Raw genomic sequence first — 27646 nt, 5'->3', positions numbered from 1 at the left:
CACTAGGGACGGTCCTGGTGGGACCTAAGTTCCATTCCTTTCAGGGGCATCTCCCGTTGGTTAGCTTAGTCAGCTCCCTGCTCACTGTGTCAGCTTTTGTTGATCCCATTCTTAGACACCTAACTCCCCATGCATTGTATAGGGAATTTGGGAACCTAAAGTAGGGCTGTAGACTTTATTAGGTGGCAGAATGACTAAAAGTAAGGCATTGCAATGCTGAATCCAAGTCCCTTTTCTGGATCTACCCCAGAAAGTCTAGAAGTGGTTGGACTCCCTTCCTGTCTTCTCCAATGTAGAAATATGGCCCAGCAGGGGCAGCACTACTAGGATTCCTGGTGCAGCGCCAAAACAATGTTAAAGTAGGGAATCAGCTGTAGTTGTGGCAATAGAGAGGGAAACAGAGGCAGAGGAGAAGTAGTAACCACTCCAGCAGGGGTGAAAGAGAACCATATTTGAACTCAAGCATATCTTTTCTAAGGGTTAATCTTCCCTTCTACCATCCCCACCCTTTCTGAATTGGAGAGGATGAGCTGGAAGGTGTTCTCTAAGCTGGAACTGCTTGTTCTGACAAACGGTGTATTAATTTTGTATAATGACCAGGCATCTACCAGTGGTATTTAAATCAAGACCTTTAAATTCATTTCACTTGTAATCTACAATAAGACACATCACACACACAATTTTCTAAAGGAGAAAGGTTGAAGCTTTATACCTGTTGAAGCTTTATACCTGTGAGAGCCACAAAGCTCCTTTTCTATGTTGTTGGCAGCAATAACTACCCCATCTTAATATAATGCAAATTATAATATAAATTAAAAACTGTAATTTTATCATTCATTTAATAAATGCTGGACATAAAGGTCAGGGAACATGAAGCAGACATTGATTAATATTAGCTTTGCATTTGAAAGGAAAAATTTAAATGTAAAGTTTGCTATTAAAGAGCAAGAGTCAGCTATATCTAGATTTTTCTGAGAGTATGGTAATGACTGATACAATATTTATTATTTTTATTATTATTTTAAAAAGATCTGAAAGAGCAGATTTTCAAAGGCACAAATGGCAGCTGGGCACCTTGCTCTGTAATTGCCATTTGTGCCTTTGAAAATCTACTCAGAAGTGGATAAAATCACTTGTGGCATTATATTAGTAGAACAAACAAATTAGGGGAAGTGTGAAGGTGATATTACAGAAAAACTGAGGGAATCCAGGCTTAGATGGTTTAGGCATGTGAAAAGAAGATTGGAAGAATATATAGGAAATAGGATATTAAAATTAGAAGTGGAGGGAAAGAGAAGGGTTGGAAGTGCCAAAACTAGATGAATGGATGTCAAACAAAAGGAATTGACTAGTGGAGTTTCTGAGAAACAGCTTCAAGACAGAGTGGAATGGAGAAGAAGGACTCGAAAAACTGACCCTATATGGATGGAACTAAGACAAGAAGAAGAGCAGGAATATGGTATAGAAAATACTTACTGCCTGGTCTCTGCCCCCTGTCAGTTTTATGAGTGCCTAGACACTGCCATGGATATAAATAGGAAGATGAAGTGCAATATTAAGAAATATTTTGTTTGCTTATCTTTTCCAGGGACACAATCAAATCATAATGTACAGCAGACCAGTATATTTTTGTATCTTGTGTGGCCTTATTTTGCTGCTAGATGCTGGATCTAAAGACAAAAATCCTTCGATTTACACAGTATATGGCTTGAAGCTCTTTTCTCCTGGATCTCTCGAATCAGCCAGAGACCATATAATAGGTGAGTTGATACTTTGACTCTGAATATAAAAATGAGTTGACCATTAGCCTGCATTTTTCCCATGTTGACAATCAAATGAATGTTATGGAGAAGTGTATTTTGCCCCCTTCATTCATCTAAAGGTTAAACCTGTAGAAAAACTTTGAAGAAGTCGGCATGCAGATATGGTGGTGCTGGGCATCCATCCCTCATCCTAAAATCAGTTCTTAAAACAATAAAGATTATATTTGTATTCTTTGTAGAAAACTAACAATCACTGATGATATTAGAAAAAGACATCATCTGTGAAATGCATTTTTGCTTTGTACGGTGGTCATGTACACACAGGCATCTCATCACAGATCAGCAACCTTCCCCCCTCTCTGCTGCTCTGGGGAAGTCACACCTGCTATACTGCATTGTGTCTGGGCACCTCATTACTGTAAAATATTTGCAACCTGATGATGGTTAAGACAGGAGCAACAAATACAGATTTAAATTTTCATCATGAGTCAAAGAGCTGTGTGTGTAAACAATGATGAAGGGGAAAACATTATAACAATTACCTGTATAATGAAGGATATAAACAATGAGGGTAGCATAAATTAAGGTAGTGAGGAGAAATGGGATGAAACTGGAAAAAAAAAACCCTTAGACTTAATATTGAGAAAAACTTCCTGACACTGGGAAGCCCAGTTGTTTAAGACGTTTAAAACAAGAGAAAACAAAGTATTGGAGGGAGCAAGCTTGTGGCATGGACTAGATGACCTAATAGGACTTTTCCATCTGTGATTGCTATACCTGTGTGTAGCTTCAGCTAAAGTTATAGGTTATACTGGCTGTAGAATGACTGTGCCTAATAGGGTACAAAATGTGAGCGAGGCCAAACAGCAAAAATTAAGATGTTTGTACACCAATGCGAGGAGCCTAGGTAACAAAATGGAGAAACTAGAGCTACTGGTGCAGGAAGTGAAACCAGATATTCTAGGGATAACAGAAACATGATGGAATAGTAATCATGACTGGACTACAGGTATTGAAGGGTATGTGCTGTTTAGGAAAGACAGAAACAAAGGTAAAGGTGGAGGAGTAGCATTGTATATCAATGATGAGGTAGAATGTAAAGAAATAAGAAGCGATGCAATGGATAAGACAGAGTCCGTCTGGGCAAAAATTACATTGGGGAAGATAACTAGTAAAGCCTCTCCTATGATAGTGCTTGGGGTGTGCTATAGACCTCCGGAATCTAATTTGGATATGGATAGAGGCCTTTTTAATGTTTTTAATAAAGTAAATACTAATGAAAACTGCGTGATCATGGGAGACTTAAACTTCCCAGATATGCACTGGAGGACCAGTACTAGTAATAATAATAGGGCTCAGATTTTCCTAGATGCGATAGCTGATGGATTCCTTCATCAAGTAGTTGCTGAACCGACTAGAGGGGATGCCATTTTAGATTTAATTTTGGTGAGTAGCGAGGACCTCATAGAAGAAATGGTTGTAGGAGATAATGTTGGTTCAAGTGATCATGAGCTAATTCAGTTCAAACTGAATGGAAGGATTAACAAAAATAAATCTGCAACTAGAGTTTTTGATTTCAAAAGGGCTGACTTTCAAAAATTAAGGAAATTAGTTAGGGAAGTGGATTGGACTGAAGAACTTGTGGATCTAAAGGTAGAGGAGGCCTGGGATTACTTTAAATCAAAGCTGCAGAAGCTATCAGAAGTCTGTATCCCAAGAAAGGGGAAAAAATTCATAGGAAGGAGTTGTAGACCAAGCTGGATGAGCAAGCATCTTAGAGAGGTGATTAAGAAGAAGCAGAAAGCATACAGGGAGTGGAAGACAGGAGGGATCAGCAAGGAAAGCTACCTTATTGAGGTCAGAACATGTAGGGATAAAGTGAGACAGGGTAAAAGTCGAGTAGAGTTGGACCTTGCAAAGGGAATTAAAACCAATAGTAAAAGGTTCTATAGCCATATAAATAAGAAGAAAACTAAGAAAGAAGAAGTGGGGCCGCTAAACACTGAGGATGGAGTGGAGGTTAAAGATAATCTAGGCATGGCCCAATATCTAAACAGATACTTTGCCTCAGTCTTTAATAAGGCTAAAGAGGATCTTAGGGATAATGGTAGCATGACAAATGGGAATGAGGATATGAAGGTAGATATTACCATATCTGAGATAGAAGCAAAACTCAAACAGCTTAATGGGACTAAATCGGGGGGCCCAGATAATCTTCACCCAAGAATATTAAAGGAATTGGTACCTGAAATTGCAAGCCCATTAGCAAGAATTTTTAATGAATCTGTAAACTCAGGAGTAGTGCCGAATGATTGGAGAATTGCTAATATAGTTCCTATTTTTAAGAAAGGAACAAAAAGTGATCCGGGTAACTACAGGCCAGTTAGTTTGACATCTGTAGTATGCAAGGTCCTGGAAAAAATTTTGAAGGAGAAATTAGTTAAGAACATTGAAGTCAATGGTAAGTGGGACAAAATACAACATGGTTTTACAAAAGGTAGATCGTACCAAACCAACCTAATCTCCTTTTTGAAAAAGTAACAGATTTTTTAGATAAAGGAAATGCAGTGGATCTAATTTACCTAGATTTCAGTAAGGCATTTGATACCGTGCCACATGGGGAATTATTAGTTAAATTGGAGAAGATGGGGATCAATATGAACATCAAAAGGTGGATAAGGAATTGGTTAAAGGGGAGACTGCAACGGGTCCTACTGAAAGGCGAACTGTCAGGTTGGAGGGAGGTTACCAGTGGAGTTCCTCAGGGATCAGTTTTGGGACCAATCTTATATAATCTTTTTATTACTGACTTTGGCACAAAAAGTGGGAGTGTGCTAATAAAGTTTGCAGATGATACAAAGCTGGGAGGTATTGCCAATTCAGAGAAGGATCGGGATATTATACAGGAGGATCTGGATGACCTTGTAAACTGGAGTAATAGTAATAGGATGAAATTTAATAGTGAGAAGTGTAAGGTTATGCATTTAGGGATTAATAACAAGAATTTTAGTTATAAGTTGGGGACACATCAATTAGAAGTAACGGAAGAGGAGAAGGACCTTGGAGTATTGGTTGATCATAGGATGACTATGAGCTGCCAATATGATATGGCTGTGAAAAAAGCTAATGCGGTTTTGGGATGCATCAGGAGAGGCATTTCCAGTAGGGATAAGGAGGTTTTAGTACCATTATACAAGGCACTGGTGAGACCTCACCTAGAATACTGTGTGCAGTTCTGGTCTCCCATGTTTAAAAAGGATGAATTCAAACTGGAGCAGGTACAGAGAAGGGCTACTAGGATGATCCGAGGAATGGAAAACTTGTCTTATGAAAGGAGACTTAAGGAGCTTGGCTTGTTTAGCCTAACTAAAAGAAGGTTGAGGGGAGATATGATTGCTCTCTATAAATATATCAGAGGGATAAATACAGGAGAGGGAGAGGAATTATTTAAGCTCAGCACTAATGTGGACACAAGAACAAATGGGTATAAACTGGCCACCAGGAAGTTTAGACTTGAAATCAGATGAAGGTTTCTAACCATCAGAGGAGTGAAGTTTTGGAATAGCCTTCCAAGGGAAGCAGTGGGGGCAAAAGATCTATCTGGTTTTAAGATTCTACTTGATAAGTTTATGGAGGAGATGGTATGATGGGATAATGGGATTTTGGTAAGTAATTGATCTTTAAATATTCAGGGTAAATAGGCCAAATCCCCTGAGATGGGATATTAGATGGTTGGGATCTGAGTTACCCAGGAAAGAATTTTCTGTAGTATCTGGCTGGTGAATCTTGCCCATATGCTCAGGGTTTAGCTGATTGCCATATTTGGGGTCGGGAAGGAATTTTCCTCCAGGGCAGATTGGAGAGGCCCTGGAGGTTTTTCGCCTTCCTCTGTAGCATGGGGCACGGGTCACTTGAGGGAGGCTTCTCTGCTCCTTGAAGTCTTTAAACCACGATTTGAGGACTTCAATAGCTCAGACATAGGTGAGGTTTTTCGTAGGAGTGGGTGGGTGAGATTCTGTGGCCTGCTCTGTGCAGGAGGTCGGACTAGATGATGATAATGGTCCCTTCTGACCTTAGTATCTATGAAAAAGTTTGCTTATGCTATTTGTAGGATGGATTTATGGCATTGTACATGTACTTGTTGGCTCCCATTTCCCCTCACCTCAGACGGGAAAAACGAAGACCTGCATCACTTATTTTCAGTAGTTTTGTTTGCTCTCATTACAATTTCTTCTTATGTCTTATTTTATCTGCCTGTCAAAAGTGAACAGTAAAAACACTGATAAATAATTCATCAAGAATCCTAAATGACTCCAGGGATAAGATAAATGGAAAAACTATAGCAACCACTATAGAATGAGTGAGCTTATAAATGTGCTAATTTTGGCTGACCTTAAAGACGTCATGGAGCAGAGTCTTGTAGCAGACTGGAAAAGGGGGAGGGAGGTGGAGAGGGATTACAAACTCATATTGGCATTTGGAACCTATAAAAAATAGAAGTCAGCTGCCTTAAGCATCTCACCCTCTTTTTGTTTTCTAGCTGTGAAAGCAGGTAATTCTTGGTATTACATTGTTGTCATTCCACCATGTTTCTGTGATGCCTATTATATCAATATCCTCATTTAATACCTGGCACTTAAGTTCGCACATCTCTATATTTAAAATTCTAGCATTTTATACAAATACTTCTAAAATTTGTCACTTTTTAGTTGTCTGCCTTCATGTGATGTAACTGAATGGAACTCTTTTTCATTTGACTGTTTCTCTTCAGTTCCTACTTGTACTTTATCAAATTCTATCCTCTCTTTATTAGGATATTGAGAATCCTGGTTAATAGATTCCCCTCTCTATGGGATGTCTCTGTCTGAATTACGTGCTCCTCTGCACCTGTTGGCTTTCCACCAGCCCTTAGTTGAAAAACTCCTCTCTGACCTTTTTAATTTTACGTGCCAGCAATCTGATTCTGTTTTGGTTTAGGTGGAGCCCATCCTTCCTGGATAGGCTCCTCTTTTCCCAAAAGATTCCCCAATTCCTAATAAACCTATCACAAATTCTTAGGCCTAAGGTAGTACTGTTTGTTTGCAGTATGCCTTAACAGATAACATCAGGTAAGTGGGTGGTGGCAATTTATTTTTTATTTTGCCATTTCCTTTTTCACTTCTAAAACAAGAAGTTTTTATAGAATCTTTTCCCGGTATCTTCAATACAACATTCAAATGTGTCTCACCCATGCTGAGAAGATGCCCTGCAAAGCAGCAGCAGCGGTAATGGCCCACAGATATATCTGGTACTGGGGAAAATCGAGGCCAGATTTTCTGTCGATAGTGCTCAGTACCCACAACTTGGGTCAGATTTCAGAAGTACTCAACTCCCATTTAGGTACCTAAATGAAGTTTCTGGATTTTATCAAGTGCTCAGCACCTAGTAGCTTTCATGGTTTTCAATTCAGATAGATTAGGTTCAATACTGAATGGCAAATAAATCTTTATTGGGGTGATTGATAGTTCAGGGGCTTGCTAATGAGACATGGCCCCTATATTACTGGTTCAAATCCAGCACGGGGCAGTAGTCACCGAAATTTGCCATCATCTGATGTCTGCTGTTCAGTGATGTATGGCAAGTGATTTGCTGATCTCACATATTAAGTACTTAACCACTTACATCAACAAACACGTTTTCAGCATTTATTGGCTGAAATAGGCTCGGTTCTGCACTTCTTACTTACGTTAATCTCCCAATGAGGTCAACTGAAATAAGGAATTCAAGACTGGATCCAAAGAAGGCACTGATTTAAAGGTGTGATCCTACAACCATTAAAGTCAAGAGCAAAACACGCATTGATTTATCATGGATCATCTCCTAAATGAATTGCTTGCTAAGGCACAGACCAGTTTAAAACACATTTTATATGTAATAATGTTAGGCATCTAACAAGTTTCTACTGAATTGAGTTTGTTTCACAATCTAATAATAAACCTTTTATAGTAATTCACTATGCAGCTTCACAATGACCAATTTCTTAGTCAGACTTCCAAGTGCAACAATTTTGGTTAATTTTATTAATATATATTTATTAATGTAACTGTTTCATAGTTACCAGAAATAACACAGTACTTCTGGAAAACTTTAGTTTTATATTCTATGACCCTTCAAATTAAAATTCATTGATTTCTCAATATACAACTCCAAAACACTTAAATATAAAATACTTTGCTTGTAATTTATTATACTATGCCTTATTTTTCACTTCATGCTGTACCTATAAAGAGATATCTCTACACTAGTGGTTCCCAAACTTGTTCCGCCGCTTGTTCAGGGAAAGCCCCTGGCAGGCTGAGCCAGTTTGTTTACCTGCTATGTCCACGGGTTTGGCCGATCGTGGCTCCCAGTGGCTGCGGTTCGTGGCTCCAAGCCAATGGGAGCTGCTGGAAGCGGCGGCCAGTACGTCCCTTGGCCCGCACTGCTTCCAGCAGCTCCCATTGCCCTGGAGCAGTGAACCGTGGCCATTGGGAGCTGTGATTGGCTGAACCTGCGGATGTGGCAGGTAAACAAACCGGCCCAGCCTGCCAGGGGCTTTCCCTGCACAAGCGGCAGAACAAGTTTGGGAACCACTGCTCTACACCATGGGTGAAATCCTAGCTCCATTAAAGTTAAAGGCAAAACTTCCATTGTCTTCAGTAGGGCTAGGATTTCACCCCATATTATTAGCACAATCTAGAATACTGAAAACAGAAATACTTGAATATCTTCACCATTTAAAAAAAGAAAAGGAGGACTTGTGGCATTTTAGAGACTAACACATTTATTTGAGCATAAGCTTTCGTGAGCTACAGCTCACTTCATCAGATGCAAGTGAGCTGTAGCTCACGAAAGCTTATGCTCAAATAAATTTGTTAGTCTCTAAGATGCCACAAGTCCTCCTTTTCTTTTTGCGAACACAAACTAACATGGCTGCTACTCTGAAAATTCACCATTTAAAGGAACTGTTTAAGTCCAGACAGCTCCAGCAGTCTGGTAGCACAATATGTAATGACACACAAGACCTACGTTTGAATCTACATTCACAATTCTTCATGTGGTGCAAGAATGGATTTGCTACCTCTTGAGAAGGTACAAAGGATACTAACTTGAAGAATCCAGAAGCTTGATATGATAACGTTGTGTTTTGTGAACAAGAGGTTTGTCCAACTCTTTTACCATGAGGAAATATTACAACATAGCTGTTGCTGTACGGAGGGAGGATTGCATTATAAAGGAAGAAAATGGTGGACGGGACTGCAGGGGTTAAGTCAATGCCCTGCATTCTCACTCAGGCAAGTCTTAGCCCTTAAATCATGATATAAAAGAAATGAGAAATTTTGGTCAGACTATGGCCTTAGGCGCCACTAAAATAAGTAAACTTACAACAATTACCTGCTTTCACAGCTAGAAAACAAGAAGAGGGTGAGATGCTTAAGACAGCTGGCTTCTATTTTTTATAGGTTCCAAATGCCAATATGAGTTTTAATCCCTGTCCACCTCCCTCCCTCTTTCATACAAAATGTTTCGGAATGACAGAATAGCTTGTGTTGGTGGAGGAATGGCACTATATGTGAAAGAAAGCATAGAGTGGAATATAATAAAAATCTTAAATGAATCAAACTGTACCCTAGAGCCTCAATGGATAGAAATTCCATGCTTGAATTATAGGAGCATAGCAGTTGGAGTATGCTATCGACAACCTGACCAGGATGGTGACTATGAAATGTTCTGGGAGATGAGACGCTATACAAATAGACAACTCAATAATAATGGTGGATTTCAGCTATCCCCATATTGACTGGATATATGTCACTTCAAGACAGGTTGTAGAAATAGAGTTTCTGGACATCATGAATGACTGCTTCTTGGAGCAGCTAATTCTGGAACCCACAAGTGGAAAGGCAATTCCTGATTTAGTCCTAAGTGGAGCACAGGATATTATATAAGAGGTGAATATAGCTGAACCACTAGTTAGTAGTGACCATAATATAATTAAATTTAACATCCTTAGAGGGGGGAAATACCAACCCCCCCCAAACACTAGCATTTAATTTCAGAAAGCGGAACTACACAAAAATGAGGAAACTAGTTAAATAGAAATTAAAAGGAACAGCTACAAGAATAAAATGCCTGCAAGTTACATGGAAACTTTTTTAAAAACACCACAATAGAGGCGTGCATTACAGATACCCCAAATTATAAAGAATAGTAAGGACCAAAAAATGTCACCATGGCTAAACAGAGTAAAACAAGTGACTAGAGACATAAAGGCATCCTTTAAAAATTGGAAGTCAAATCCTACTGAGGAAAATAGAAAAGAGCATAAATTCTGGCAAGTCAAGTTGTAAAAGTATAATTAGGCTGAAAAAGAATTTGAAGAGCAATTAGCAAAAGAAGCGAAAACTAACAGCATTTTTTCAGAAGTACATCAGAAGAAGGAAACAATCAGTGGGGCCACTGGATGATCAAGGTGATAAAGGAGCACTCAAGGAAGACAAGGCCATTGCGGAGAAACTAAATGAATTCTTTGTATCTATCTTCACTGCAGAAGATGTGAGGGAGATTTCTACATCTGAGCCATTCTTTTTAGGTGACCAATCTGAGGAACTGTCCCAAATTGAGATTTCAGTAGAAGAGATTTTGTAACAAACTGATAAATAAAAGAGTAATAAGTCACCAGGAGCAGATGGTGTTCACCCAAGAATTCTGAAGGAACTCAAACGTGAAATTGCAGAACTACTAACTGTGGGATGTAACCTATCACTTAAATCAGTTTCTGTACCAGATGACTGGAGGATAACTAATGTGATGCCAATTTTTTAAAAAGGCTCCAGAGGTGATCCTGGCAACTGCAGACCAGTAATCCTAACTTCAGTACCAGGCAAATTGGTTGAAACTATAGTGAAGAAGAGAATTATCGGACATAGATGAACATGATTTGTTGGGGAAGAGGCAACAAGGCTTTGTAAAGGGGAAATCATGTCTCACCAATCTATTAGAATTCTTTGAGGGGGTCACAAACATGTGGACATGGGTGATCCGTTTGGTACAGTGTACTTGGACTTTCAGGAAGCCTTTGACAAGGTCTCTCACCAAAGGCTCTAAAGCAAACTAAGCAATGATGGGATAAGAGGAAATGTCATTTCATGGATCTGTAATTGATTAAAAGACAGGAAATAAAGGGCAGGAATAAATGGTCAGTTTTCAGAATAGAGGAAGGCAGACAGCAGTGTCCCCCAGGGATCTGCACGGGGATCAAAGCTGTTCAACGTATACATAAATGATCTGGAAAAAGGGGTAAAGAGTGAGGTGGCAAAGTTTGCAGATGATCCAAAGTTACTCAAGATAATAAAGTCCAAAGCAAACTGCAAAGAGTTACAAAGGGATCTCACAACACTGTGTGACTGGGCAACAAAATGGCAGATGAAATTCAACATTGAGAAATACAAAATAATGCATATTGGAAAACAATTTCAATTATACATACAAAGTGATGGGGTGTTAATTAGCTATTAGCACTTAAGAAAGGGATCTTGGAGTGATTTTGGCTACTCCCTGACACAGGATAAGATTAACATGTTTTAGGATTACTCCAGGAAGCATCAAAGAGGGAGTGAGATGGCAAGATTGCTCTTGTCAGCCAGCCTCTCTTACCCCTTCCCTCATACTCACACCCATTCATTCACACACTCCCCTCTGACACATTGACAGTGAGTTCTATTTCCTGTGCTATTAATTACTCCCCCGCCCCATCCAGGCTGTTCTTGGGTCACAATAGTTAGAGCAATCATTTAGACTTCAAACTAGTAATATCAAGCTTGCTATAAAGTGATCCCCTTTCTTCACAGTGAGGATTTCCGTTCTTGTTTCAGTGCTGGGCTTTTGCAAAATCCTCCTTGTGATCGCTGAATTTCAAGTGATATTGAAATGTTTGGTCTGGGGGACCAAAAATCTCTTTGATCAAATGGAGGAATCCAGATAACTCTAGGTAGTTTGCCATCTTTACCATTGCTTTTCCTCAATAACAATCCAAGAATAGCTTCCGATGAAGTGAGCTGTAGCTCACAAAAGCTTATGCTCAAATAAATTTGTTAGTCTCTAAGGTGCCACAAGTACTCCTTTTCTTTTTTCAAGAATAGCTTAGTATGACTAGAAAAAGTAGAAAGGTAGCTTATCCCAGTTTGAGGCAACTTCTCTCTGTTTTTCATACAAATATGTTCAGTTATTGTGACATTCAAATATGTGCTAACATACATCTTGTTTTACTTTCAGTGTTTTTGTATTGCTTCCCTGCAATTTCTCTTCTTGGCCTTTTCCCTCAAATCAACACCTTCTGTATATATCTCTTGGAACAAATAGACATGTTACTTTTTGGTGGTTCTGGTAAGTAGCTTATTGTAGCCTGAGCTCATCTTTTATGCCCACAGCCATAAATTAAGCTGGGTTGTACTGCATATTTTGAGGCCCCATTCACACTACAATTGAAACAGTGCTAGTGGCAGTCACGCAATTACACATGGTTTCTTGCATATGGACAAGGATTTGTTCTGAGAACAGCAGTACTTAAACTGTGCGCTAGACTATGAACCACTCCCACAGAAATGTTTTTAGCATGTCTAACATGATCCTTGGCAAAACTTAAATCCTTTTCCATATGAAAGAAAACACATTAGAAGCATGGTGATTTCCGTCATCATTTCAAGCACAGTGTGGATAAGCCCAAAAAGAGAGAGGGACTATTAAGTAGTTTTTTCCCCCCTGTAGCTCAAATAAGAAAAAAAAATCAGATGGCTAAAACTACCATATGCATCTGGGGTAACTTTTCCTTAACTTCTTGACTCTTGAATAATGTAGCAGATCTGAGGGCAAAACATTTGGGTGAAACTCTGACCCCACCAAAGTGAAGGGAAGTTTTGCTCCCACTTCCATGGAGCCAGAATTTCACCCGGTGAGAGTGCTACCAAATATACTGACCTTTTTTTTTCCCCCACTTTGTTTTTTATTTCAGAGGAATGCTGCAATGGAATTCAGCAGTATAAGGGTTAAAGCATTTTAAAGCAGCATCCTTCCTTTCCTCCTCTTCAAAAATGAAAAAAGGATAGGCGGCAACATTTTGGCAGGGCATATAAATACACAAAATGATAGACCTTTAGGGTGAAATCCTGGTCCCATTGAAGTCAATGGCAAAACTCCCATTGATTTAATGAGGCCAGAATTTCACCCTTAGACTCTTGAGGAACTTGTTTAACTGATCAAAATATTGAAGGTTTTCTTTATACAAAGAAAGAGAATAACACTGTGATACAATATATCTGTTAATTAAATTCTGGTTGAGCAAGTCCTTTTTTGTTTTGCTTTTGGTTGCAACTTGTTTCATCTAGAAAGTATAAAACGTTTGATGTCTGTATTTCAGCTGCTGCTGGATTGATATCTGCCCTATACAGTATTTCTCGAAGTTTTGTAGTTGTGATTGTACTGTATGCTTTCTGCTTCAATGCAGTGAAGGTAAGTGGAAATAACTGTGGTGGCAAAATGGACTAACCATGCTTCAGGAGATACTCTAGTTTAGTGAGTGGCTTTAGCTCTAATTTGTCGTGCATCCATTTTATCAATTCTTATTTCCCCAAATAACTTAAAACAGGCTTATAAACGTACTTTGTATAAGCTACTCTGTAATATTTAGATATCTAAGTGAAATACTGGTGTAAATGTTAACCTATCACCCATGACTTCATGGAACATTAGAGTCTGGCCTTCCTACCTGAAATTGTCGCATTGTGTTTTCAATACAAAGGGCCAAAAGCAGCCGTTGCATAAATAGGCATGGTTCCCACCAGACTTCAGAGCAAGTTATTCCTGATCATGCCCATGTTGAATTTGGTCGAAATTCTTAACAAAGATTCTGCTTTCTTTAAAACAAAACAAAACCACACACACACCCACGCACACACCACAAATCAGCTTTCTTCCCCCTTTTTAAAATTACAACAGCATGCAGTACAGTTGCTCTAATTTTGAGCTTGTTATATTTTTTACAGAACATTGTTAGGCTACATGTACACTGCAAAAAAACCAAAACAAAATTGATGGCAGCGAGTCTCAAAGCCTGGATCATCTGACTAATGCTCACAGGGCTCAGAAAAGCAGTGTCGAAGTTCCCACTCAGGCTGGAGCCTGGGCTCTGAAACCTGCCCCTCTCAGTGGGTTTCAGAGCCTGAATTCCAACCCAAGTGGGAATGTCTATACTGCTATTTTGTGCTCCATTGCATGAGCCCGAGTCAGTTGACCCAAACACTGAGACTCTCTGCCATTGGTGTTTTTTTTTTGTGTGGTGTAAATGTACATAATTATGATGGGTACTAACACTATACCATAATTAAGAATCTATCTACATTTTCATTGTTAAACCTGTTTCTTGGGGGGAGGGGCCGGGGTTAATATAGGTACATATTGAAATTTGGTCTACAAGGTCTAGAGTAATGAATTTATATAGGATATATATAATTTCTCTAATACTACACAGCCCCGTCCTTTTCATTTGGCAAGGCTTAAGGTACAAAAGTAGAGGAAAATAGATGTTTTGATATTTTTTTTTGTCATTTTGTGCTTGGTCTAATTTAATTTTTTTATGATCAGATTGTGTGTGTCCTCTGTAATTTTTGGTGTGTCATTTAAACAAACAAACATTGGAGGTGAAATCCTGGTTCCATTTAAGTCAGTGGCAAAATTCTGGTTGACCTCAGGATTTCACCCTAGATCTCATGAGGTAAAATGAACTCTTTTTCCTTAATGTTTTTTATAGTACTATATAGCAGGCTCGATACTTGATTATTGCTCCTGTCAAATATCTGTGGAGTGGTGCTTCAAAGATCCATGAAGGTGTGAGATACACCTTCAAGCAGCTCTCAGCATCCTTCTAGGCCAAAGGTTTTCAACCAGGGGACCTGAGGCTCTCTGGGAGGGGGGCAGGGGTGTGACCAGGTTTCAAGGCATTCGCCAAAATAAACTAGAGAGCAGGGCTGATGTTAGAGTCGCTGGGGCCCAGGGCAGAAAGCTGAAGCCCTAGCCCAGCCTCCTGCAACTTAGCTTTCACGGGACCCTGTGTGGTGTGGGGCCCAGGTAATTGCTCTGCTTGCTACCCCCTAATGCGGGCCATGGCTTTTAATCTAGTGGATACGCAGAAAAACAGTTGTGGCACAGGTGGGCATGGGGTGGGGTGTGGGGAGGAGGGAGCTCAGAAAGGAAAAGATAGAAAACCCCTGTGCTAGGCAATAGTGATTCTACTACTGAAAAATCTGAGGGGATGGCTACCCTACAGTGGCGCAGCAGTGGTGCTGCAGGTATGCCGCTGTAGTGTAGATGCTTCCCTACATCATCAGACAGGGCTTTTTCCCATCAAGCTAGGTAATCCACCTGTCTGAGAAGGCGGTAGCATCTACAGTGGTGGTTAGGTCAACCTAACTACATCGCACAAGGGGTGAAATTTTTCACATCCCTGAACAATGTCGTTCGGTGGACCTAAGTTTTAGATGTATATGGGGCTTTTGTCCCTGTCCCTCCCAAGTATGTGTAAATGAAGGGTGAAATGGTGCAGGTTCCAAAACAGCAAAAGGAGAATCTTGTCGATGCAAAGTCTAGCAGCCCATACAGAGGACTTAAGCAACTTTCACAGGTGTTGTTAATCAGTGAACGCACGTACAGTTAAGGTATGTTGCAGTGCCCCACTTAAAATGTTAGCCTACAGGTACTCCTGTCCGCAGTCCTCTATTGTATTGATTATAGTAATATTGCTTTCACCTGGCCCACTTCCATGATGCCAGAAAACTTTCCCAATCCCTGGCACAAGTTCTCTGCATCACTGTCACCAGTTCCCAGCTGTATTAATGGGTCTGCAACTGGCAGTTGGGAGGGGGGTTGGGTCAGAGCCATGTGCGGAGAGAGGATATTGAGGCACCAATTAGCAGGAAACTGGTCATGTGTGGAGGGGCCCTTTTGGGGATGGAAGTTGTTGTGGGTGTCTGGGAAAGGGTCAGGTTTCTTATGAAGATGGAAAAGGAAGGAACGGTAGGATAGGGGAGCGTTAGGGAGGCTGTGAGGTGGAGCGTTTAAAAATAGTTTTTGTAAATAACATTAAGGAAAAGCCTTTGAAAATATTTTCCCTTCTATACAACTCTTTCTTTTTCAGCATAGTAGTTTAAATTGCAACATGCAGGTGGCTTTGCAGATAAGCAATCTTGCCCATGGGTTAGACTTCAAACTGCTTAGAAATATGCTTATAGTGCTACCCTGAAGTTGGAGAGTGCTGTGAGAGATTTACAAGATATCTGCTGTAAATTACCCATGTTAAGTGCAGATTTTCTGTTCACACAGAAAAATTATACCTAATTTGAATTTTTATTGTACTGTTCTCCTGAAGATATTTATAAGCAGGATAATTTAAAGCATATAGAGATAATTCCACTTGCTTTGGCTCATAACCTGAGTCCACTAGGGTTTTAAAAGTCGCATACATCTTTCCTTTATACAACATGAAAGGAGCACTGGCATAAACCTCCCTTGTTCCCAAAGTCTCACCTAAAGCGTTTTGTCTCTTTAGGCAGTTACCTAGATTATTGTAAGGGTAATGATTCTTCCACTCTTATTCATGAGTAGTACCTGACACTGTGAGTAACCTCATTGATTTCAGTGAGACTATTTGTGAAGGAAGGATACTAATTCAACTTAAGGGAGCTCCAGCAGAATGTGGTCCTAAACCGTGACCATTGTGAAATGCGTGCTTATGCTTGTGTCAGAAACAAAGTAGTATTTTTTGATAGGTAGTGGACTTGATTCTTGAGTCGTACTGAAATCATTGGTGTAACAGTGCACACTCACCTCTTGTGAGCACCTCCTGCAAATCTGCACTCTCTCTCTTCAAGGTGCCTCCTGTCGGCTGTTGCCTCATCAGTGGGTCTTAGTGGCTCATCCCTCTGACTAAGTCACATAGTCAAATGCATGAATGAACAAACAGGGCCTGTTGCTGTGCCCTTGGTAATGTCTGCGGCCCATCTCTGGGCTCAGTTCTCAGCCCCTTCTGGTTAGCTTTAAGCCTGTTATAGAGCAGTGCCCCAGGGCATCCTTCCTGGAGACTCTTCAAGTCCTGCCCTTCACTTGGGCTTCTAAATGAATCTTGTCCCCTTCTCAGGGCTTTGCCACTCTGTCAGTGGGCAGTGGGGGGACCCGGCGTACGCTACTCCGGGTCCGACCCAGTGGACACTATAAATAGCAGCCTGTGGCTGCTTACTGTAATACTGTAGTTGCTGCTGCTATTCCCAGGGCCACTTCCCCATGTAGTCCCCTTACCTCAGGGCTGAAGTTTCTGTCTGTTCCCTGCTTGAGCAGGGTCTCTCTGAGGCCTTCCCGCCTGGAGAGTTTCACAGCGTTTCAAGTCCTCCTCACCCTTCCGGTCCCAGCCAGCAACTGATCTGCTCAGAACCTGCAGCTCCTTTAACTGGGCCTGCTGCACTCTGATGAGCTGCTTCCCTGCAGCCTTTCTAGGCAGGCCAGGAGGACCCACCTTCACGTCTCCTTTTCTGGGATGTGGTGTGGTAGGTCCGCAAGGCCTTGAGCAGGGGGCCTCACAGGGCCTGGTACAGCCCATCACAATTGTACACTAGAGACTGCAGCTCAGGCACCATAGATTCTGGTTCACTAAGGTGTAGTTTCCAATGAATGGGGGAAAGTGATATTATTAAGCATGTGGTAATCTCAAAGACACAAATTATGAATTCCAACTTGTCAGGCTTCAAAGCTACTATTTATTTGTATTAAGGTACTGCCTAGGAAACTGCACTGAGGATCAGGGCCCATTGTGCTAGGTACTGTGCATACCAATTACAAAGAAGACAGTGTGTGCCCCCAGAACTTCATGTGGAACAAGATGCAACAAATGAATGACACAGATAGTTGGGGAGTATTTATCTTATATGTGCTATGTTATGTGGCTAAGGAATTATAATAATATGTTTGATTTGACTAGACATATGGGGGTATGATGACTGGAAGGGCAAGATAAGGAACAGAGCAGCTATTAGAAACAGAAACTACAGTTCACCACTGGCTTAACCCAATGCCAGAGTTCAAAATTCACTTTTTGGGGGGGTCTCTTTTTATTGTTATTCATATTTGTCAGAAGCAACAGAAAAAAACACATTGGTTATTTTTAATATATTATGGAGATAAAGAAATACATCAGCCAAAAGATATAGGATAGGAAAAAAATGATAGCTTGGCCCAGAAACAGAAATTATGAGCAGACAAAACATATTGCTCGTCTGAAATTAAATCCATCAAATCTATACCTGTTTATTGGCAGGACGTCTTATATCTCAGCAGGTATAAGCAGCAATGTACTATTTCCTGAACTAAATTGAAGAACAGATATGTATCCTAGTGACTTTCACTGTTTTCATTGGCAGATTATTGCTCATGCCAAACACTCAGATGGAAAAAGACCTTCAATGATATCAAACTTGAACCTCTCATTCCTTAAAAGCTTCTTGTGTCCTCATGTTTTTATATTATCCTGTAGAATGAATAGGTTCAACCTTATTTTCCCTCTTTAGGTATTTGCATAAACAGACTTTTTCTGGCCCTTCTTTAAAAATTAAAGTGTGGATATTTTTATTTTTAACCACACTTTTAAAATATGAAAAGTCCCAAATTGGAAATATTTTAAAATAAAATTGCTATTTTAATTAGATTGATTATGACACTGTTCAGTCTTTTTCTTAGTGCCTTGGTTTGAAGGATGAACAGTGAGTGCTAGAATAAACTAATATGGGTTATGCAAGTGTGAGAAATTATGAAGAAAGTAGGTTGAGGAGGCTTTGTTAAACTGTTTGAGTTTTGAGAATAATCAAAGGATTAGAAAGGTAATCAAACAAAGAGATTAGAGATGTGAGGTTGGTTAGCAGTAATCTACTATTAGGTTAAGTTAGTTCTCATGCTGTCGATTAGACAACGCACAACCTACAGAACATATTATGTGACTTTATGATCTGTCCTGAGCCAAATCCAGCATGTTATGGGGTAGGATACCTGTGAGGGACAGGTGTTTGTCCAGCCCTTGTATTTTACGCCTTCCGGTGGGGCGAGGAGGGGATGTCTTTGCCATCCTGCTTTCGTTGGGTCAAAGTTAAAGGTGATTTTGCAGGGAGTTTGGTCGGCATTTGGAGCAAATAACCATACTACCTTCGAGAGCATTAGCCAACTGTTTGAGAGACCAAGACTTGATTAGTTAGAAAATGGATCTCTTCATTTGATTTGAATTCATACCATTTGATGTTTTAATCATTCAGAGATGCTTCCTCTCAGTGGGGTCCAGCGTCTTTTCAAGAGAGAGGCCATGTTTCAGTCCCATAGGTCAGAATACTGACCATCAAAGTCTCTCTGCTTATCACTGTAACTAATAGAAGTCAAATGGATTTATGGAGAATAGATCTTGTCAAACTAATGATATTTTTAATGAGATTATAGATGTGTTTGATAAAGGTTATAGAGTTGACATAGTACACACAGACTTCTGTAACAGAGAAATCTTTGGTGAGCTTAAACACAAAAAGGAAAGTTACAAGAAGTGGACGCTTGGACAGATGACTAGGGACAAGGTCACAGACAATGTCATCTCTCAAACTGCTTCACTGGGCTGCACAGTAAGGGGGGGAGGTAAGCAGCCCTCAGTGGTGAAAGAACAGGTTAAGGACTAGTTAGAAAAGCTGGACATGCACAAGTCCATGGGTCCAGATCTAATACATCCGAGGGTGCTGAGGGAGTTGGCTGATGTGATTGCAGAGCCATTGGCTTTTCTTTGAAAACTGGTAGTGATCGGGGAAGGTCCCGGACAATTGGAAAAAAGGAAATGTAGTGCCCATCTTTAAAAAAGGGAAGAAGGAGAATCCGGGAATTACAGACTGGTCAGCCTCACCGCAGGCCCTGGAAAAATCATGGACTAGGTCCTGAAGGCATCTATTTTGAAGAACTTGGAGGAGAGGAAGGTGATCAGGAACAGTCAACACGGATTCACCAGGGCAGGTAATGCCTGACCAACCCAATTGCCTTCTATGATGAGATAACTGGCTCTGTGAATATGGGGAAAGTGATGGATGTGATATATCTTGACTTTAGCAAAGCTTTTGATATGGTCTCCCACAGTATTCTTAGCAGCAAGTTAAAAAAGTATGGATTGGATGAAAGGACTATAAGGTGCATAGAAAGCTGGCTAGATCGTCGGGCTCAATAGGTAGTTATCAATGGCTTAATGTCTAGTCGGCAGCCAGTATCAAGCGGAGTGCCCAAGGGGTGGGTCCTGGGGCTGCTTTTTTTCAACGTCTTCATTAATGATCTGGATGATGGGATGGATTGCACCGTCAGCAAGTTTTCAGATGCCGCTAAGCTGTGGGGAGAGGCAGATATGCTGGAGGGTAGGGATAGGGTCCAGAGTGGCCCTGACAAATTGGAGGATTGGGCCAAAAGAAATCTGATGAGGTTCAACAAAGACAAGTGCAGAGTCCTGCACTGAGGATGGAAGAATCCCATGCACTGCTACAGGCTGTGGACTGACTGGCTAAGCAGCAGTTCTGCAAAAAAGGACCTGGGGATTACAGTGGACGAGAAGCTAGATATGAGTCAACAGTGTGTCCCTGTTGCCAAGAAGGCTAACGGCATATTGGGCTGTATTAATAGGAACATTGCCAGCAGATTGAGGGAAGTGATTTTTCCCCTCTATTCAGCATTGGTGAGGACACATCTGGAGTATTGCGTCCAGTTTTTGGCCCCCCCCCCACTACAGAAAGGATGTGAATAAATTGGAAAGAGACCAGCGGAGGGCAACGAAAATGATGAGGGGGCTGGGGCACGTGACTTATGAGGAGAGGCTGAGGGAACTGGGCTTATTTAGTCTGCAGAAAAGAAGAGTGAGGGGGGATTTGATAGCAGCCTTCAACTATCTGAAGGGGGGTTCCAAAGAGGATGGAGCTAGGCTGTTCTCAGTGGTGGCAGATGACAAAACAAGGAACAATGGTCTCAAGTTACAGTGGGGGAGATGTAGGTTGGATATTAGGAAAAACTATTTCACTAGCAGGGTGGTGAAGCACTGGAATGGGTTACCTAGGGAGGTGTTGGAATCTCCATCCTTAGAGGTTTTTAAGGCCTGGCTTGACAAAGCCCTGGTAGGATGATTTAGTTGGGGTTGGTCCTGCTTTGAGCAGGAGGTTGGACTAGATGACCTCCTGAGGTCTCTCCCAGCCCTAATCTTCTATGATTCTCTAAGGGTGTTTGACTTGGTACCACATGACATTTTGATTAAAAAACTAGAATAGTATAAAATTCAGATGGCAGACATTAAATAATTAAAAACTGGCTAACCGATAATGCTCAAAATGTAGTTGTAAGTGAGAATAGTCATCAAGCAGGTGTATTTCCAGTGGGGTCCCAGAGGGATCGATTCTTGGCACTGCTGTTTAACACTTTTGTCAATTACCTGGAAGAAAACATAAACTCATCACTGATAAAGTTTGTGGATGACACAAAAATTGGAGGAGAGATAAATTACGAAGAGGACAGGTTACTCATTGAGTGATCTGCTTGGTAAAATGGATACAAATGAACAATATGGGTTTTAAATTTACACATTTACATTTAGTTGTTTTGGGAACAAAGAATGTAGGCCATACTTACAGGAGGGGGACTCTGTCCTGGGAAGCAGTGACTCTGAAAAACATGTGGGGGTCGTGGTGGATAATCAGCTGAACATGACCTTCCAAAGTGATGCTGTGGCCAAAAGAGTTAATATAATCCTGGGATTCATAAACAGGGGAATCTTGAGTAAGTGTGAAGAGGTTCTTTTAACTCTGTATTTGGCACTGGTGCGACCACTGCTTGAATACTGTGTCCAGTTCTGGCATGCACAGTTCAAGAAGGATGTTGATAAATTGGAGAGGGTTCAGAGAAGACCCACTCAGAATGATTAGATAGGGATAGATAATAAGTAATTATCATAATGCCACTATACTGAATACTGTGTGAAGTTCTGGTCTCTCTCAAAAGAGATATATTAGAAATGGAAAAGTACAGAGAAGGGTAACAGAAATGACTTCCTTAGAGGAAAATTAAAAGAGAGGGACTGTTCTGCTTGGAAAAGAGATGACTAAGGGGGATATGATAGAGGTCTATAAAATCATGGATTGGGTGGAAAAAGGAATAAGGAAGCATTATTTAACACTACACGTAACACAAGAAACGGGTCACCCAATGAAATTAATAGGCAGCAGGTTTAAAACAAACAAAGGAAACACTTCTTCACCCAACACACAGTGAACTTATGGAATTTGTTGCCAGGGGATGTTGTGAAGGCAAAACTATAACTGGATTTTAAAAAGAATTAGATAAGTTCATGGAGGATAGGTCCATCAGTGGCTATTAGCCAAGATGGTCAGAGATGCAACCCTATGCTCTGGGTGTCCCTAAGCCTCTGACTGCCAGATGCTGGGAGTGGATGACCGGAGATGGGTCACTGGATGATTGCCCTGTTCTGTTCATTCCCTTAGAAGCATCTTGCATTGGCCACTGTCAAAAGACTGGATGGACCATATGGTCTAGATGGTCTCGCCATTATGTCCATTCTTCCTGCAGTTCCCATTGGCCGGGAACGATGAACTGTGGCCGCTGGGAGCGGCCGTGCCTGCAGACGGTCAGTGTAAACAAACTATCTTGCAGCCCACCAGCGGATTACTCTGATGGGCCGCAGGTTGCCCACCACTGCCTTATAGCAATAGACTGAAAGAGCTCAATCTGTTTAGCTTAACAAAGAGAAGGTGAAGGGTGACTTGGTTATAGTGTATAAGTATCTACATGGGGACAAATATTTAATAATGGGCTCTTCAGTCTAACAGAGAAAGGCATAACATGATCCTATGGCTGGAAGTTGAAACTAGATAAATTCAGACTGGAAATAAGATGTAAATTTTCAACAGTGAGGGTAATTAACTGTTGGAACAGTTTACCAAGGATCATTGTGGATTTTCTATCAATACTGGATATTTTAAAAAACACATGATGTAGCAATTGTTTTGGGGAAGTTCTATGGCTTGTGTTATACAGGGGTCAGACTCAATGATCACAGTGTCCCTCCTGGTCTTGGAATCTATGAATCAGGGTGTTTGGGTTACAAAATATGTTCTTGATGAGGCATCCCTTTACTGACAATGCTTTTGCAGTGAGGGCTTCAACTTCTTTCCCAGTGCTGCCCATATTATTAAAAAAGAGCTAAGGAAGGTGAAATCACTGACAATCTCAACTGTTTCAGAGTAGCAGCCGTGTTAGTCTGTATTCGCAAAAAGAAAAGGAGTACTTGTGGCACCTTAGAGACTAACAAATTTATTTGAGCATAAGTTTTCGTGAGCTACAGCTCACTTCATCGGATGCATAATCTCAACTGTGTGGTCACTCACCAAGACACGAGAGCCTGCAACCTGTGTGAAATTGCTGACTGAAAGAATTTTGGTTTTACCCCAATTAATTTTCAGGCTGACTTTTACCACTGAGCTTTCCAGGGCTTTAAGTGCCACGGTTAGCTCATCCATTGATTTGACAACTAGTATTATGTTGTCAGCAAAATCGATATTGTTAACTTTCTTATCAAGACATATGCCTAAAATGCATTTACTTAGAGTTTGGTCAAGCACATAGTCTATGATAGCATTGAAGAGTTCTGGGGCGGCAGTGCATGCTTTTTGGATGCCCAACTGAATTTGGAAGCCGGTGGAGTTATACCAGTTGAGTTGCAGCTAACCTGATTTTTCCTTTTATTTCCCAAATGTTCAGTAAACAGTAACAAAAAAAAATTGTTCAGAGTAATTGGTCACGACTAAAGTCATAATAGCAAAAATCTCCGAAAAGGAATAACAGGAATTCAAGGCCCTAATCCTGCAAGATGTTCCACACTAGCTGACCCCAGTATGGATCCCTATTGAATGGTTTTTTAACCATTATTATATTATAATTGATATGCTTTGGATCAATCAGCAGAAAAGTTCATGAGGGGAGCAAGATTTTGAGTCATAATGTTCTTTTTGACACAGTTGGCGTACAGAAACCACCAAGTGGAGTGGTTTAATGACCTTGAATAATTTTTAAAAAACTTGTAATGCCCCAAACATACAGAGTTCATTAGCTAGGCAAAATTTTATTTTGGTTATAACCTTCACCTGCTGCACAATATCTTTCCATAAATCTTATACCACGTGACACTTCTACATCATGTGAGCAAAATGACACCAGCTGCCTATCTCAGCCTTATATTTCAGAGTACTGCATATTAATTTGATTGATTTTACAGGGTGAGAACATAAATGTCACAGTTCATAGATTGCTAATACTTGTTCTTGTTGCCTGGTTACAAGGACATTTTCTTTTATTCCTCCTCACCATGACTTAGCTATATCATTCTGCAAGGCATCATTCCAATTCTTTCTGGCTTTTATTAATTACTTATTATTTATTAATTATTTATTACTTTTTTAGCTATGGCTCCTATAAAATTAAATAGCCTAGGCAGGGTTTCATTGGCTCTTTTGGTCATTCCTTTCATTAGTGTATCTAACAGCATCAGATACACTAGAGCTTTTCTCTTTCTCTTTTGAAGTGGTTGGTAACTTGTTTACTTTTGAAAGTATGAATGTTCCCTTCAGCCTCTCTTTATTTCTGCTCTACATGTTAGTTCTGTAAGCACCAACAGAAATTGAGGGTCCTACTAGCCATCCTAGAACCCAGTCTATGAAGAGGTTCTCCCTCTATTTCCTGGAGGAGGTATTTTTTATTCTCGGATATTGGATTCATCAGTTTGGAGATGCAGAGCCAAATTCACCAATGTGGAATCTGATTGATTTGAATGGGACTGCATGATGTGTTGATGTTTTCTGCCCTTTTGAGCTGTTCTCTGGCTTGTGCCCAAATATTTAAGGATGCTCTTTTAAACCCTCATGTGTATCTTCCTGTTTCCCCACATATATTCAGCGTGCTGGGTTTAGCAGTGTGTCACTTTTCGTCTTTACCATGCTAATTGTTTACCTATCTGCAACCAGTCCATCAGCATTCTGTTTCGAGGAATAATAATACACCATGAAATATTTTGGAATCGCCAGATTCCTCTCTTCTATGTTGTTCCTGCTGTGGTGGACAGACCTCAAAATTGATGCAAAAATGATTATAACTTATTTTTTAAAATATTAGGTCCATTACAAACTTACTTGTGCTTTTACTGACTATTAAGATATAGCTACAAGTATGTTATAGCCAGGCTGCTAGAAAATATAACACTATCTGTGTATGTTTTAGTTAGTTATGTTCTTCTTCGAGTGATTTTTTCATGTGCATTCCAATAGGTGTGTTCGAGTTCCGCCTGCACAATCGCTGGACACTTTTCCCTAGCGGTACCTGTCGGGTCGGCTGTGGAGACCCCTAGCGTGGCGCCTTCATGGTGGTGTATATATGTCCCTGCCGACCCGCTGCCTGCTCAGTTCCTTCTTACTGCCCGTTATGGTGTTGGAACAGCTTAGTCTCTTGCTTTTGCAAGTGCCTTATCTAGTGGTTCCCTTGTTTCTGTGTAAATAGTTAGTTGTTAATAGTTGTAGATTAGTTTAGCTTACTTCAGGGGGGTTTCCGCCCGTTCTATTCTCCCCGGCACTGGGGCATGCCTCGGTTGCAGGGATTTAAAGCATGCGAGAGGTGTGCAAAACCTATGCCAGCAAGTGATCTGCATGCTGCCTGTCTCAAGTGCCTCAGGGAGGGCCATCAGACAGATTAGTGCCCTATTTGCAGGAGCTTCAGATCCAGGACTAAGAGGGAGCAGGACTATCACCTGAAGCTCCTCTTGATGGAGTCAGCTCTTCAGCCACAGCCTGAGCCGACACCAGCATCCTCATGCTCAGCACACTGGCCTTAGTGCAGGATGTCCGGGCACCAAGGAAGGACTCTACCAGAGAGCACCGGCACCGCTCCCCGGCCCACAAGGCCAGTGCCTCGCGGCAACACCATTCACAGCCCCCAGTGCTGCATAAGAAAAAGAAACTAGACTGGGGATATTCCAGTCAGGAAGCCGAGGGGGGATTCTAGTGGGGTGTGTCCTCCGGCAGGACACCTTAGTCTGGTCCCCAAGAACTGGCACCGTTGACTCTGGCCCCAGTCGCAGAGCCATTGAGTCCAGCGAGAATGGACTCTCCTACCCATGACGATTTAGAGGAAGAGTTTGACCTCCCCTCCACTCTGGACACACATGAGGTGGCTCGAGACCTCATTGATATGACGGCGCAGTACCTGGCCCCGCATGTGTGGGGCCCGGCCTCGCAAACTCAGGCACCACCCGTAGCACCGGCAACAGCACCAACTGTGGCGTCGGGTCTGGCACCGTGGGCGATTACAACACCAGTCATGACATTGATGGCAATGGCGGCACCGTCGGTGGCAGTGATGGTGGCGCCGCCGTTGATTCATTATCAGGGGAAGCCCATGATGTTGAGGTGCCAATCTCCGTCTCCCCGGTACTGCTCCCCGGCACTGTCGGGCTCTGCTCCCCTGTGGTCGGGTACAGAACACTCGTCAGAGTCAGACGCAGAATTGTCTGTGTCCCAACGTAGCCACTACTGCTCCTGGTCCCAGCACCGATCCTGGCACCATAGGCCGGCGGAACAACTGGCACCAGTTAACACTTGGCCACCCCAGTGGCAGGGCCCAGTGCAATGGCCTTTTTGGATGCCCTGGGCCTACCAGCAGGGTCAAGGTCAGGGATCTAGGCCAGTATCAATGGTATCGGCCCCCTGTGCCCCTCCATCAGCGACGTTGATGGCATGCTACACCCCAGGGCCCCTGAGGATCCTTTACAGGACAGGGTTTTTGAGCGGTCACAGACAAGCACGGCCCCTCCTCCACCGATGTCAGTGGCACTTGAACCTCCGGTCATAGGGTGCTCCAAGGTACCTGGCCTGACCTCCAGAGAACCCAAGGGAAGGAAGACCCAGTCCCAGGAACCTCTTCCTCCTCTTCACCAGACGAGGCGTGGCGGGCACCTCCACCACTCTACCACCAATGGGTACCAAAGGACACCAGGACCTGCTTAGGAGGGTAGCAGTTAACCTCAACCGCCAGGCAGAGGAGGTTATGGAGGACTCAGATCCGATGGTGGACATCCTCATCCCTGAGGGTCCTTCCAAAGTAACTTTGCCTTTCATAAGGACAATTCAGAACACCACAAAGATGCTCTGGCAAACCCTGGCCTCTATACCACCAAAAGCTAAAGGGGTCGGGAGACACTACTTTGTGCCGCAAAAGGGCTATGAGCACCTGTTTATCCACCCCCAACTGGGGACTCTGGTGGTTGATGCGGCAAACCACTAGTAGTGGCAAAGTCAACCAGGCCCCACACCTAAGTCACATGATGCCAAGAAGCTGGATCTCTTTGGCCGTAAAGTCTATTCGATTGGGGGGCTCCAGCTTTGGGTAGCAACTCAGCAGGCAGAGCTTAGCCGATACGCTTTTAATTCCTGGAGCTCGTTGGCTAAATTCCAGGAGTTAATCGCGGCTGATTCTCACAGGGAGTTCAATGCGCTCCTTGAGGAGGGTAGAGTTGTGTCTAGGACCGCTCTTCAGGCAGCCCTGGATGCAGCGGACTCTGTGGCTAGAACCATGGTCACTGCCATCACTATGAGGCGCAGTGTGTGGCTTCAGGTTTCGGGGATCACACCTGAGTTCCAAAACACAATACAGGACCTCCCCTTTGACTGTGAGGGCCTGTTTGCTGAAAATATGGACACACGCCTGCACAATCTGAA

At 41.8% G+C, this 27646-nt stretch overlaps 1 protein-coding gene across 1 annotated transcript in view; it reads left to right on the top strand.

Annotated features, from left to right (window-relative positions):
• Positions 1-27646, top strand: part of PCNX2 (pecanex 2) — a 250569-nt gene that overhangs the window by 72684 nt on the left and 150239 nt on the right. The window contains 3 exon segments of the mRNA XM_043511376.1: positions 1589-1760; positions 12057-12167; positions 13198-13289. Coding sequence (XP_043367311.1) covers positions 1589-1760; positions 12057-12167; positions 13198-13289 — 375 coding nt within the window.

This window comes from Dermochelys coriacea, chromosome 3 (genome assembly GCF_009764565.3).
Source record: "Dermochelys coriacea isolate rDerCor1 chromosome 3, rDerCor1.pri.v4, whole genome shotgun sequence".
NCBI lineage: Eukaryota > Metazoa > Chordata > Testudines > Dermochelyidae > Dermochelys > Dermochelys coriacea.
The sequence above is the reverse complement of the archived record's forward strand: the minus strand, read 5'-3'. Positions and strand labels throughout refer to the sequence as shown.